This window comes from Prunus dulcis, chromosome 4, assembly GCF_902201215.1.
Source record: "Prunus dulcis chromosome 4, ALMONDv2, whole genome shotgun sequence".
NCBI classification, from domain to species: Eukaryota; Viridiplantae; Streptophyta; class Magnoliopsida; order Rosales; family Rosaceae; genus Prunus; species Prunus dulcis.
The window spans coordinates 23,133,560-23,145,948 of record NC_047653.1 but is presented as its reverse complement, the minus strand read 5'-3'; the positions used below and the strand labels follow the sequence as shown (position 1 = coordinate 23,145,948).

General features: G+C 35.2%; 2 protein-coding genes across 2 annotated transcripts in view; both read left to right on the top strand.

Moving 5' to 3' along the window:
• Window positions 1–3,652, top strand: part of LOC117625634 (DDT domain-containing protein DDB_G0282237-like) — a 7,710-nt gene extending 4,058 nt beyond the window's left edge. The window contains exons 5-12 of the mRNA XM_034357164.1: window positions 3–194; window positions 270–321; window positions 488–834; window positions 1,025–1,461; window positions 1,565–1,736; window positions 1,815–1,976; window positions 2,064–2,152; window positions 3,219–3,652. Coding sequence (XP_034213055.1) covers window positions 3–194; window positions 270–321; window positions 488–834; window positions 1,025–1,461; window positions 1,565–1,736; window positions 1,815–1,976; window positions 2,064–2,152; window positions 3,219–3,369 — 1,602 coding nt within the window. The 3' untranslated portion in view covers window positions 3,370–3,652. The remainder of the gene's footprint in view (window positions 1–2; window positions 195–269; window positions 322–487; window positions 835–1,024; window positions 1,462–1,564; window positions 1,737–1,814; window positions 1,977–2,063; window positions 2,153–3,218) is intronic.
• A 1,004-nt stretch (window positions 3,653–4,656) lies between these two features.
• On the top strand, window positions 4,657–7,597 carry LOC117625870 (probable glycosyltransferase At5g03795). The gene is made up of 4 exons (XM_034357454.1): window positions 4,657–4,990; window positions 5,103–5,302; window positions 5,460–5,808; window positions 6,850–7,597. The coding sequence occupies exons 1-4, from the start codon at window positions 4,667–4,669 to the stop codon at window positions 7,516–7,518; spliced, it is 1,542 nt and encodes a 513-aa protein (XP_034213345.1). The 5' UTR covers window positions 4,657–4,666; the 3' UTR covers window positions 7,519–7,597.
• The last annotated feature ends 4,792 nt before the right edge of the window (window positions 7,598–12,389 follow it).

Genomic DNA, 12,389 nt, shown 5'->3' with positions numbered 1-12,389 from the left:
AGAAGCTGCCATTTAGTAGAAAATTTTTGAAGTCTTTTATTCGGGAATCTACATACCGTAGTGCTCCTTGGGTGCTTCATGATAAACTTGCACAAAGTTATGGAATATCAAAAAATGTTCCAGAGAACTTAAGAAGCAAAGTTTCTTTCAAGGATGGATTACTAGTCTGCAATAAGAGAAGGAAAAATGGGGAGGTATAAATTCAATTTGCTTGTTCATTGATGAAATGATGACATTATCTGCCTGACTTATATTTTTACCATATCCAGGAAGCAAAACATGACCTTGAAAATTGTAAAAGGAAAAAAGTTGACGGTTCAGGTACGGAAAGTAACATTGTGGAAGGTACAATGTAAAGATATAAATCTTTACTTGGTACTTCTTGTTAGTGGTGGATATCCCTGTACATGGGCATTCTCTTTAAAGGTTTGCTTGGTTGGAACTCTAGTAAATTTCACGTTTCTATTATTGTATCTTGAATTTGCAGAAGGTGATGAACCAGTGGAAGAACCTATCAAATATCCAATTGATGACCTGTTAGTGCAGCCAGATGCAGATGATCCAGTTTTCACAGATCGCCCTTCTCCATCAAGGGACTTCAATGTTCCAATGGAATGCGTTGGTGATCTTTTAATGGTTTGGGATTTTTGTTCTTCTTTTGGTAGGCTGTTGCACTTATGGCCATTCTCTCTTGAAGATTTTGAAAATGCTATCTGCCACAAGAAGGGCAATTTGGTCCTTCTTGTGGAAGCTCATTCGGCTCTTCTTCGGTTGCTCATAAAAGACAATGGTGAATATTTTTCAGCTGTGCGGGAAAGAAATCGAAAATTAAAGGTTAAATCACTCATTTGCAATCTATTATTTAAGCGTCTATGTTTGTCCTATGAATATCTATGTCAATACAAATTCTTGTCTATCTTTCCTGTTTTTTCATAGCCCATGTATTGTTTGGTGTTAATGCACTTCTGAAGTTATCACTTTTTCTTCTGTTTTTGTTTTCTTGTTTGTTTTCTTTTCTTTTCAGATTACCCTAATCACTTGGACAGAGTTTTTGTGCGATTTTTTAGAAATGATCAACATTCCTGAATTATGTGCTTACGTAGCAACTATCAAGCGGGGGCACTATGGCCTTTTAGATGCTCATGCTAAATTGGGAATCTTCCGAGAATTGGTTAATCATGCACTTGAAACAAATATTGTTAGGGAAAAATTGGATAAGTTTGTTGAGCAGAGGCAGGCTCTTGGAGCCACAAGAAGGGAGGAAGCATTGGAGGAAGCCAGAAAGAAAAGAAAAGAGAAAGAACGTTTGAGGGCAGAGTCTGATGTCGATCAAGTAATGGATTTGGAGAGTAAAGGAAGTGCATCCGAAAATGGTAATCATATAAGACAGAATGGAGACATAGTAAAGAAAAGAAATGGTGAGATCCGATCATCTAGACAGGATAGTGCATCGGAAAAAAGGTCTTGATTCTATTATCCATTATCCTTGATATATGTGTGTGTATATATATCATAATGATTTTCTGTTGGGTTCAAGTTCAACAATGTCTTTCATTTCTAATAGTGGGAGCAAGCAAGTGGACGCTGCTCCAAAGAAAATGGCCAGGAAACAGAAAGTGGAAGTGAAAGTCCCAACAGCCAATGGCAATGGGAAGGATTTATCTGAGAAGGAAGCACTGGAACGGTCAAGGGATGATAGAAAGGAAGTCGTCGGACAGAGCAGCAAAGAACGAAGGGTTTGATCTGTCTCCTTATTAAGTTTTTTTCTGTGTCTGTTTTTGTTTCCTACCTTTTTAAGACGCTGCTTACAACAGAGGGAGTATTATGAACGGGAGATCGAGAAGCGGTTTATACGTACCAATTCCTTAGGTAAAGACAGAAATCATAACAGATATTGGTGGTTCCAGCGTGATGGCAGAATATTTGTTGAGAGTTCTGACTCCAAGCAGTGGGGGTATTACAGTAGCAAGGAAGAGGTATTGAGCTGCTTATCTCATCATACTCGGTTGTCTTTATTTTATTATTTATTGTTAATTTACTTCTGCCTTGACATTTTTATACAGCTCTATCTGTTGACCGGCTCACTAAATTGCAAGGGTGAGAGGGAGAGGGCACTTAAAAAGCAGCTGGAAAAATTTATTAGCAGAATATGGTTAGTCCTTGATTCCCTCTTGCAATTGATTATCCTGACACAAACAGCTAATTTTATTTCCTCACTTCTTGGCAAAACCTTGAGATGTAAGGCCAGCATGTTAGCATGTGCACGCAGGGTTTGCCCTTCCCACATATTTTAAAATGAAATATTCAATATAGTTTTAATAACAATTATTACTAAAAGCATACTCACATTCTTTATTGTTCTCATCTTTTATTCTCTCTCTCTCTTCAACTCCTCTTTCCTTTTCATTAAGCTGCAATGTTATACTACAGAGTGCAATACCCTGAATTTTTTTTTGTGGTGATTCTATTGACTTGAAATTGATTTTGGAGGATTCTTATGATATATGTTTCTAATTAAATTAGGATTCTGAAGAATTTTTTTTGTTTGAATATATAAATTAAATAAACTACATTGTCTAAGGTGCCCCTCCTAGTTTAAAACCTTGTCTCCGCCCCTCTGTGCATGCCAGTTTGTGCATGCTGGATAGATGTTAGGCAGAGTCAAATTTTTATTTAAGATTGACGACATAAAGCTTAAATTGATAAGCTGGAACAGCTTATGATTGGAGCCACACGTTTTTTTTTATCACATGTGGTGAGGCTCTTGAGATATATGAGTTGGGGTAAAGGAGAGAATACCTTTCTACTATTAATTCAAATGGATTTTATAAGATGGTTTGTTGAATGCTCAATTGGTTGGCAGTTGGCACTGGTCATGATGAAACATTTGTTATTGTCTTATACTGTTATACATAAAACAGATTCCTGCTCGAATTGATTGGTTCTACTCCACTGGCAAAATATAGTTTAAATTTTTTGTCATTTTTATCATTAATTTTATTGTCTCTTTTTTCATTAGATTGAAATAGTTTGATAGTTCAGTAGAAGCATTTCAACATCTATATTTTGTTTATCTAGGGAACTATATTGGCACTCCACAAAAAAGTCATCTGCACTCCTTTGTAAACACATAAGGCATGAGTGCAAGGTCTTTTTTGGAGTGCCAATAACAGTTTCCTTTATCTAAACAATATTGGTTCCCAAATGCATTTTTTCAGCCTGGAAATCGAAAAGAGATCAAAGGACTTAGCTCAAAGGGTTGCATTGGAGGAGGCAGTGCTCCGAAGATCTTCTCGCGTACGAGCTCCACCAAGGAAAAATCCTGCCAATGCTTTCCTTGAGTATGTTAACAAGTGGAAGGAAGACTAACTAAGCTTCCGCAGTCCACTACATTTAACTTGCATTAGGACAAAAGGAGACTAGGAATTTTTTGTTGGAGTCCATTGCATTCTTGTGATCGCTTTTGTGGGCATCTCTGGAGTGTTGAGGGCCGAGGAAGTGGTGACAGAAAAGTAGGGGAGGAATTGGGATGTAGCAGTTTTTTTTTGTTAATATATCAATTTTTTCTTATCCATTCCTCTACCAGTCCAGTAGACAGACTTGTATTTGTGCTTGACACTCAATTTCTATAAATGACCTTGCTTGACATTTTCTCACAAAAAATTGAGGCAAAAGGTTATGAGATTATGATTATTTTTTGTTTAAAGTGCCAACTAAGATATTGGTTTTGCCCGTTTGGATACTCTTTCGGCACCAACAAACGTAATTTTCTTATTGAGTATAAGAAACAGGGAGCTCATCTGGGTTTAGTTGAATTGGCTGGGGTCATCCAGCTTGAGCCATCAGAATTGAAATTGGGAGCTGTCTGACAAAGTCGAGTTTTTAAAGTCCAAACTGAAGATCGTTAATTGATCAAGCCGGACATTATTTCGGTAGAGACGTACCTTGGTATAAGTGGCCTTTGTATTGGTTGTGCTACAGTAGGAGTGATACCGTACGGCTCTATAATTTCTCCTAAGGCAGGGCACCTGATGGGGGGATGTTCCTCTTATAGCAAGTTTTCCTCATTCATAGTAATACTATGTGACTAATTAAACATTCAGATTATATTTTAATTATATTTTCTCAATTATATTCTGCTTCACATAACATCCAGACCCTTTAACAGAATGCTGTCATGTAATTCAACATAAAAACTTAAAAGCACACATAAAAAGTGGAAAAAGAAAAAAGAAAAAAAGTATTTCAACATGTCAAACTTTCAACCTCTAGATTGTATTTTAATGGTGTCGTAGCTTTCTCTTTATAGTCAAGCAGATTCTAGTAGCGAATTCCAAGTCATACAAAGAAGGCAACTTCGTTTTGGAAAATGGCATCACAATGCATTTTAAGATGAAGAACAATAACTGCAAACGAGCCACATCCACACACAGAGAGAGAGAGAGAGAGAGAGAGAGAGAGAGAGAGAGAGAGAGGTCACTATCACTATGAGCAGGACGTTGCTTGGTTCCTGGCTAAGTTCAAGTTGTAGGAGAGATTCCAAAATTCCACTATATGGTTATAACTTATATACCCCTCCCTCTGTTTCCCTAACTCCCCCTTCTTTCTAACATTACAAAGCCTAGGCCGACATTCACTTAAAAAGAGAGAAAACAAAAGAACAAAAATGAGGCGTACCAGGAAGACACAAGTTTTTTCCACATCCTCAATTTTAGTGGGGTTGCTTGTAATTCCTTTGGTGGTTGTTTTGGTTATCTTTCTCATACAGCCAACTGCCTTCAGCTCTTCATCATCATCGTCGCCGTCATCATCATTGGAGACAACGGGGAATGAAGCAGCTGGTAATACTAGTAGTAGTAGTAGTAGTACTAGTTACTCTGTTGCTTTATCTAGAGAAGAAACATGGCAGCCTCAACCACCAGCACAAGCTCCACTTTTTACTTTCTCAAATTATCAAAGAGGAGCCCCAGCTCCTGCCCCTCAAATATTTGTGAGAATCATTCATCTCTCTCTCTCTCTCTCTCTCTCTCTCTGGATGTATATATATATATATATATATATATATGTCTTAATTAATTTGGTTTCTGGTGATTAATATTTAGGCAGTTGATGATGATGAAGGAGCAAATAAAACGGTATTCATGAGAAGCAGCAGCCAGCTTGATAGATTAGAAGCAAGCTTGGGTAGAGCAAGGTCTTCCATAAGAGAAGCTGCCAAAGTTAGAAACAAGACATCAACCCATCAAGACCCTGATTATGTTCCTCGAGGCCCCATATATCGGAACCCCAATGCCTTCCATAGGTAATATATGCTATATTCTAATCAACTCTAATTAATCTTTAGTAAACAAATACTTATGCTGTCAAATTGTGGATGGTCGGAATTAAAAATTCGACATGATTAATGGTTCAATTACCGAGATCTTAATATCTTATATTACAATTTACAATCCATTTAGGAGTTACCTAGAGATGGAGAAATTGTTCAAGATTTATGTGTACGAAGAAGGAGAGGTGCCAATATTTCATGACGGTCCATGCAGGAGCATATATTCATCAGAGGGAAGATTTATTCATGAGATGGAGAAGGGCAACATGTATCGTACCAGAGACCCCGATAAGGCACTTGTCTATTTTCTTCCCTTCAGTGTGGTTAGAATGGTTCAGTACCTGTATATGCCCAACTCAAACGATCGACATGGCATGAAGCTTGCTATCATCGACTATGTCAATCTCATCGCTCAAAAGCATCCCTTCTGGAACCGAAGCCTTGGTGCCGACCATTTCATGCTATCTTGTCACGATTGGGTACATATAATTACAGTTTTTTCTTCCCATCATCTACACTCCAAACTGAATACTTGTGTGCGTGGATAGAATTATCAAAATTACTCTTAGCTACCAAATGCACATAAGGCCACATCCTGACGCTCCTGTTTTCTCATTTTGTCTTTCTGTTTGTATGTTTCCTGTTTTGCATTTGTGGCTTAGAAACACCTACACCTAGCTAGTGGCTTGTAAGATTATATTCTCCTTGATAAAAAGATAATCACGAATCCAATGACTTTATAAAGTAGGCTGGATATTTATGCATGGTTGCTTTAAGCATATAATTAACCCTGGTTTAAATTAAATTACTTGATCAAATTAGTGTGTTGAAAGTTTGAATTTATGTGGTGTGTCACTTCTGTCTGTCCCTAGCCCTGGACTGGACGCACGCAACCAAAAAAACATGATAAAATTAATAGGTTACCTGCAAATCCTCTCCTCCCACGGTCCCACCCAAACTTCTTAGATATTTTCTAGTGTTTCACACACTTACACAAGTAAACAGTAATAAATTAAAAGGAAGGCGTATAATTTTAAACGGCGCAAAAATAAAAGAACTTGAATCAGCAACAATTTCTGTGTAGAATGCACCTAATATCTCTCATCATACATAGACTTATGCCAAATTTTCTATTTGATTAAAGGCATTTATTATCCAGTGTTATGGAAAACATAACATATATCTGTCAGGATTATTATCATTTATCATTATTTAGCTGTGTGTGTCTTGTTGCAATTATTAATTTTCGAAATAGATAAATTATTCCTTTCCCTGTAGCCTCCTTTGTCTTGAGGAGTAATTTTGGCACTTGATTTGGTGTTTGATTGCAATTCCTTCTTTCTGGATTGTGAGTATCCGTGGTGGTACCAAGTTCCTTTTATTAGTGGCTGTCAGTTCTTTTTACCTTTTCATGTTTCATCTTTTTTCTTCTAGCTTGGAAAATATATATATATTTTTTCTTTCTGATTATGAACTTAATATATTCAATTGATTGCTTGATGCACTATTAACTTTTACAGGCGCCATTTACAACATCCTTTGTCCCCCTATTATTTCACAAGTCAATTAGAGTTTTGTGCAATGCAAATACTTCAGAAGGATTTAATCCCTCCAAAGATGCATCCTTTCCAGAAATAAATCTTAAAACATCAGAAATGTCAGGGCTTGGTGGCCAGTCTCCATCAACTCGATCCACTCTAGCTTTCTTTGCAGGTCGTCTGCATGGCCATATCAGGTCCCTTCTTCTGAATGAATGGAAAGGCAAAGACCAAGATGTCCAAGTCTATGACCAACTTCCTCGAGGAGTGTCCTATGAGAAAATGTTGAAGGGCAGCAAGTTCTGCTTATGCCCTAGTGGGTACGAAGTAGCAAGTCCTAGGGTGGTAGAAGCAATTTATGCCGAATGCATCCCAGTGTTGATTTCAGATGGCTATATTCCACCTTTCAGTGATGTGTTGGATTGGAAGTCGTTTTCTGTGCAAGTGCCAGTCAAGAATATATCCGATATCAAGAACATATTGATGAGCATATCTAGTAGACAATACCTCAGAATGCAAAGGAGAGTGAAACAAGTGCAACGACATTTTTTAGTGAATGGACCCCCTAAGAGATATGATGTTTTCCACATGATTGTTCACTCTATTTGGCTCAGAAGGCTCAACATTCGCATTCAAGATCTATTGACCTAACTAGTCCCATTTTATTGGTCACTAATAAAGGTTACTAACTCTTTTTGTCAAAAAACATTTTTATACTCCTAAAAGAGAACTCTCGTAAGTAAGGAATGTGTAGCTTTAGAAAAGTTATGCAAAGACATATATATTTATTCCCTTTTTATTTTTATTTTTTTAAATTTCTTTCAATTCTTATCTATTGTAAAAACATGTATTTTTGTGTGAATAAGTTTAGTTTTTTGGTTGAAATATATACAAAATTAGATTTCAATATGCAGTTTATAAGATTCACTAATCAAATTCCTTATAATGACCGAAGTACAAATATAGTTCCTGCACTTTCTTTGGATTTCCATTTTGGTCTCTATAGTTTGTTGCTGGAACACAATATTTCACACATGTTTGGAATTGCCAAGAGTAACCAGCAAATCAAGGAAGAGCTTTTTGTATGGTACTTACTAGTCAAGGACCCTTGGTGGTCGTGCAAGAATAATTGAAGTTAGATACAATAAACACATGAATAAAGCAGAGTTATCCATTGATTCATACTTAGTGAAGATGACATGGCAACTATGGGAATGATTTTCTTCTTTCTGCAACACCAAAATGTTCTTGCTATCAATGGGTTAAGCACACTATAGAACTCGTGCATTGTGAAATGAGGGACCAATTCTTTTATATTGAACAAACCTTAACACTATCTCTCCTATTATAGATAGAGTAAGAGTTTAAACAAAACAAATATTTTTAAGTAATTGTTACCTTAAAAAACCCTAGCCTCCTTTATCCCAAAAAACACTCTTAGAGCCTTTTCCACTTGCCTTTTCCACTTTGAGGGGGGAGGAAGCCATTGGTCTTCCCTCCTCTCCTCTCTTCTCTTTCTCCTTTCACCTCTTCCCTCATTTTCAAAGACAAATGGTTTTCGCTATTTGTCTTAGTTTTGTTATGATTTTCATCCAACCATTATAGACGGCTGCGGCTCAGCGTCAGATCTTCACCTGTATTTCGGCGTCGGATCTCCACCACTATTTTTTTTTGCAATTTCTTTATGTTTGGAATAAGTTGCAGAGACTCTTTGGGTTCTCTGTGTAATTTTCACTTCTCCTTTTGTGAGAGTTTTTCATCTCTCCTTTGTGAGAGCTTTTCATCTCTCCTTTGTAAGAGTTTTATTTGTATTGTTATGGCTTGGTTTTTTTCAAGCTTTATCTCTTTTTTATTATTCTAAGTTTGCAATCTTAGTTGGGATGCCTATGTCAGAGTTTCTTCGATCTTGCCTGATTGTTAGTGGAGACACACCAGATTGTCTTAATTTTAATATTAGACCGTTCCGTTATTGTAATGGTCCTTTCGTGGCTAGTTTGTATTGGCCATTTGTGATTAGTGGCGTTTTTGGCTGAATTATGAATGCAATCATATAATTTCTCAACCAAAAAAAAAAAGAAAAGAAAAAAAAAAGTAACTGAGTCCTGATCAATATAAGCATTAAGTAACTGAAGTCTGTCAAAATTGAAAGTCTAACAATAACTGATAAACATAAACCCCATTATCTCATTCTAATACAATAATTATAACACATGATTAGGTCAACTCACATAAGTCATTTTACAAGTCGAAGATCCAAACAAATCAAGACCACATGCATTCTCAGTGAAAGACCCCAAGAAGATGTTTTGGAGTTTGTTTCTCCTCCTCACTACCTCCATGGCTATTGATTCTTGTGAGACCAACAAGAGATTCGTTGGAAAGTCGGCTGGAAAATTGTGCATCAAGAAAAACAGGGATGGGTCTCTTTACTTTGAAGACTCCTTACACTAGGAGATATTGATGATCTCATCTGTCAACCCATATAGTACGCATTGATAAATAAATAAATAAATAAACCTATATAGTGCTAAAATATGAATATGGTTTGAATACTTTAGGTTACGTTTTAAGAAAAATTAGGTTTTAGACATAATTAACTTTATTAATTAGTTTGTAAGATATTGGATATTTTAGTTTTAGTTTTAATACCTAGGAAAAAACTACTATTTTGGATTAGCCCAAAGAGAGGCCTAGATTCGTTGGGCCAGGTAAAAAATAACAACTGATAAGACAATTCTACCCTTCTGATAAGACAATTCTACCCTTCTGGTACAATTCTACAATGGCACATGTAGTAATTTTAGGGTTGTTGGATGTCCTTTTGGTAAAATTAGGTGGCTTTGATTTTATATTAATTAAGCAAAATTAATTATCTTTCTTCCAAATTAGTTAAGTTTTTTATGGGTTAAAACTAAAGAGCCCTAAGTTTTATTAAAGGGAGATTCACTATTATACCCAATATGGGGGCCCAAATTATAAAAATACCCTATATAAAATGAACTTTAGAAACACACCCAAAGCTCATTTACAACATAACAAAAAAGCTTTTAACTTCTTATAAATTACAAAACTGCCATCAATTTCTTAAAACAAGCCCAACCCCAAAATCTCATAAAAATACCCAAAGCACTCAATAGGGCATCAAAGTAATTTAATAATCAATATTAAATTCAATAAGGCTAGCTATCATTTTTTGGGTTTTTTTTTGGGTTTGTTTATAGGAATTCAATTGTGTAGGGTTTATTTATAATATTAGTGCTAGAAATGGGTATATCACTAAATATCTCTTTATTCTACTCCATAAGGAGGTGTATATATGAATTTACATAGATATAGAAATCAATTAGGATAGTATCTTTTAATTATATAATGATTTGTCAACTATATAAAATAAGAAAGTAAATCCCTTAATTACTCAAGGAAATAAATCTTTTTGATTTATTAAGAGACTCATGTCAATATATAGTACGTAGTGTAACCAATTAAGCGATCTTTAGATCCAAGCCCAAAAGCTTTGGCTTTAATTAAGTTTAACCCATGCATTTTCTTGTTTTTGATCTGGACCCACTAATATTTATATGTTATTTTTTGGTCCATTTTGCCCTTTGAAATAAATGTGGCAAGAAACTGAAAATTCTGAATTTATGCATTATTTTACTCTAATATAAATTTTAAATTTTAAACAGTGTATTGTCTAGATAATCCACCTACAATAAGAAAAAATTCGTCAAAAAAATTATTGACCTTCATATGAGGTAAATACACAACGGACAACAATTTACCTATATATGTAGAGTTAAACACCTAGGTTGAGATAAATACATATAATTTAGCTTACTCAACTAAATACATCCGAATTTACTTGTTAAAATTTCATTACCTAATCAGTAGAAATAAAAAACCCTACTTATTTTACCTAGACTGTTGGAAGACTCGTGCATGTTTGAAAACTTGTGCACGGTTGTATTTTATCACCTCTATAAAAAGTATCAAACCCACCATATATTACCTGTACACCTAGTATCATACCCCAAAACAAAATCCAACCTCCCCAATACGTAAACAAATGAAGATAAAAATACACCCAAAAATAATAATAAAAACTAACAAAACAAAAGACCCACCAAACCTATTGAAATTTGATGGTACGATTGAATTTCATTGATAACCAAAAAAAAACCAGGGTTGATTAGGGATATGTGTCTATTTGAGGACGTAATCCGGGATCACGCTTAAGAGAATTGGTATTAACTTCTTGATCACAATTAACTCTTTGAGACTTGACTCTTACAGTTTCATCTTCAATGCTTTGAGGTTGAGAATGAGGTTGCTCCTCACAAATTGGAGGAGACGGACAAGGAACTGAAGGCATGCTATAGTTGATGATTCGTCATTGTTTCTCTTAAAAAAACCCTCGAAGAGTCTTTGATCTCTTAACATTTCGATGTTGACCTGACATTATAAAGTATAACCTATTGAATAATAGTTAAATTTCTAATCAAAATCCAGAAAATGTCATAAATTGTAAATCAGAAACTAGGTCTTTATCACATCTTCAATTAACATGTCAACAACTAATCAATTTATCAAAATCCCTAATTGATAATTCATACAGCTAGAACACCAAATAATCCTAAGAATTGTAAATCCCTAAGAATTGTAAATCCCTAATTGATACTTCATAAACCCTAAATAATCCCAAAAAAGTTCAACATAAAAAAATTAGGAGAAGAACAGAAGATGTCTAAAGCAGGGGTAGATGCAGACAGTGCTGTGCGAGAGAGAGAGAGAGAGAGAGAGAGAGAGACAATTCTTATTTTTGTTTTTTATAAAAGAAGGAAAGAGGGAATGTCTGTGGCCTAGTGGGAGTCAAATTCTAATATTTCAAGTGGAGGTTTTTTTTTGTTGGTCAGCCATCCTAGTGGGGATTGGTTAAAAAGATTGGCCTAGGCTAGGGTGTTATTTTAGTCTTAAAAAAAATAAGTTGCCTAGGCTATAGCCCAAATTAGCATGTTAGTAATACCGTCCCTGCAAACATTTCAATATATTTTGAATGAGCTACAACCAGGGGCGGACTCAGAATTTCAAAATGACATGGGCTAAATTTACTTTACATACAAACCTATTGAAAACTCAACGGTATGAGTAAATTTCATTGATAACAAAAAAAATACACAGGAGACATAATGAGTCTTACGCCTCAAATAACACTTATATATAAGTTGCGCGATTCAAGTCTTTACAGCATTAAAATCACTAATTATTGATTCATTATCTATATTATCAGCAAATTCTCTTTCAATATGAAGTAGCATACAATTAGCAAGAAACTCATCACCTATCTGATTCCAAAATCTATTTTTAATAAGTCTCATACATGAAAATGCTCATTCTGTTGTTGTTGATAGCCAAACTGACACACTATTATGGTAGGACCCAATTGCAGCTACTTATCAAGTTAAAGCATGTAATTGTCTTTAAAAAATTTCAGAATTCAATTAAAACTGAAGGTTAAGTTCAAC

What these genes read in the sequence shown, in the direction of transcription:
- LOC117625870 (XM_034357454.1), top strand. Translation starts at nt 4,667, where the DNA reads ATGAGGCGTACCAGGAAGACACAAGTTTTTTCCACATCCTCAATTTTA. An exon ending in CTCCTGCCCCTCAAATATTT is followed by an intron (nt 4,991 to 5,102) that starts GTGAGAATCATT and finishes ATTAATATTTAG; the next exon opens with GCAGTTGATGATGATGAAGG. An exon ending in AACCCCAATGCCTTCCATAG is followed by an intron (nt 5,303 to 5,459) that starts GTAATATATGCT and finishes CAATCCATTTAG; the next exon opens with GAGTTACCTAGAGATGGAGA.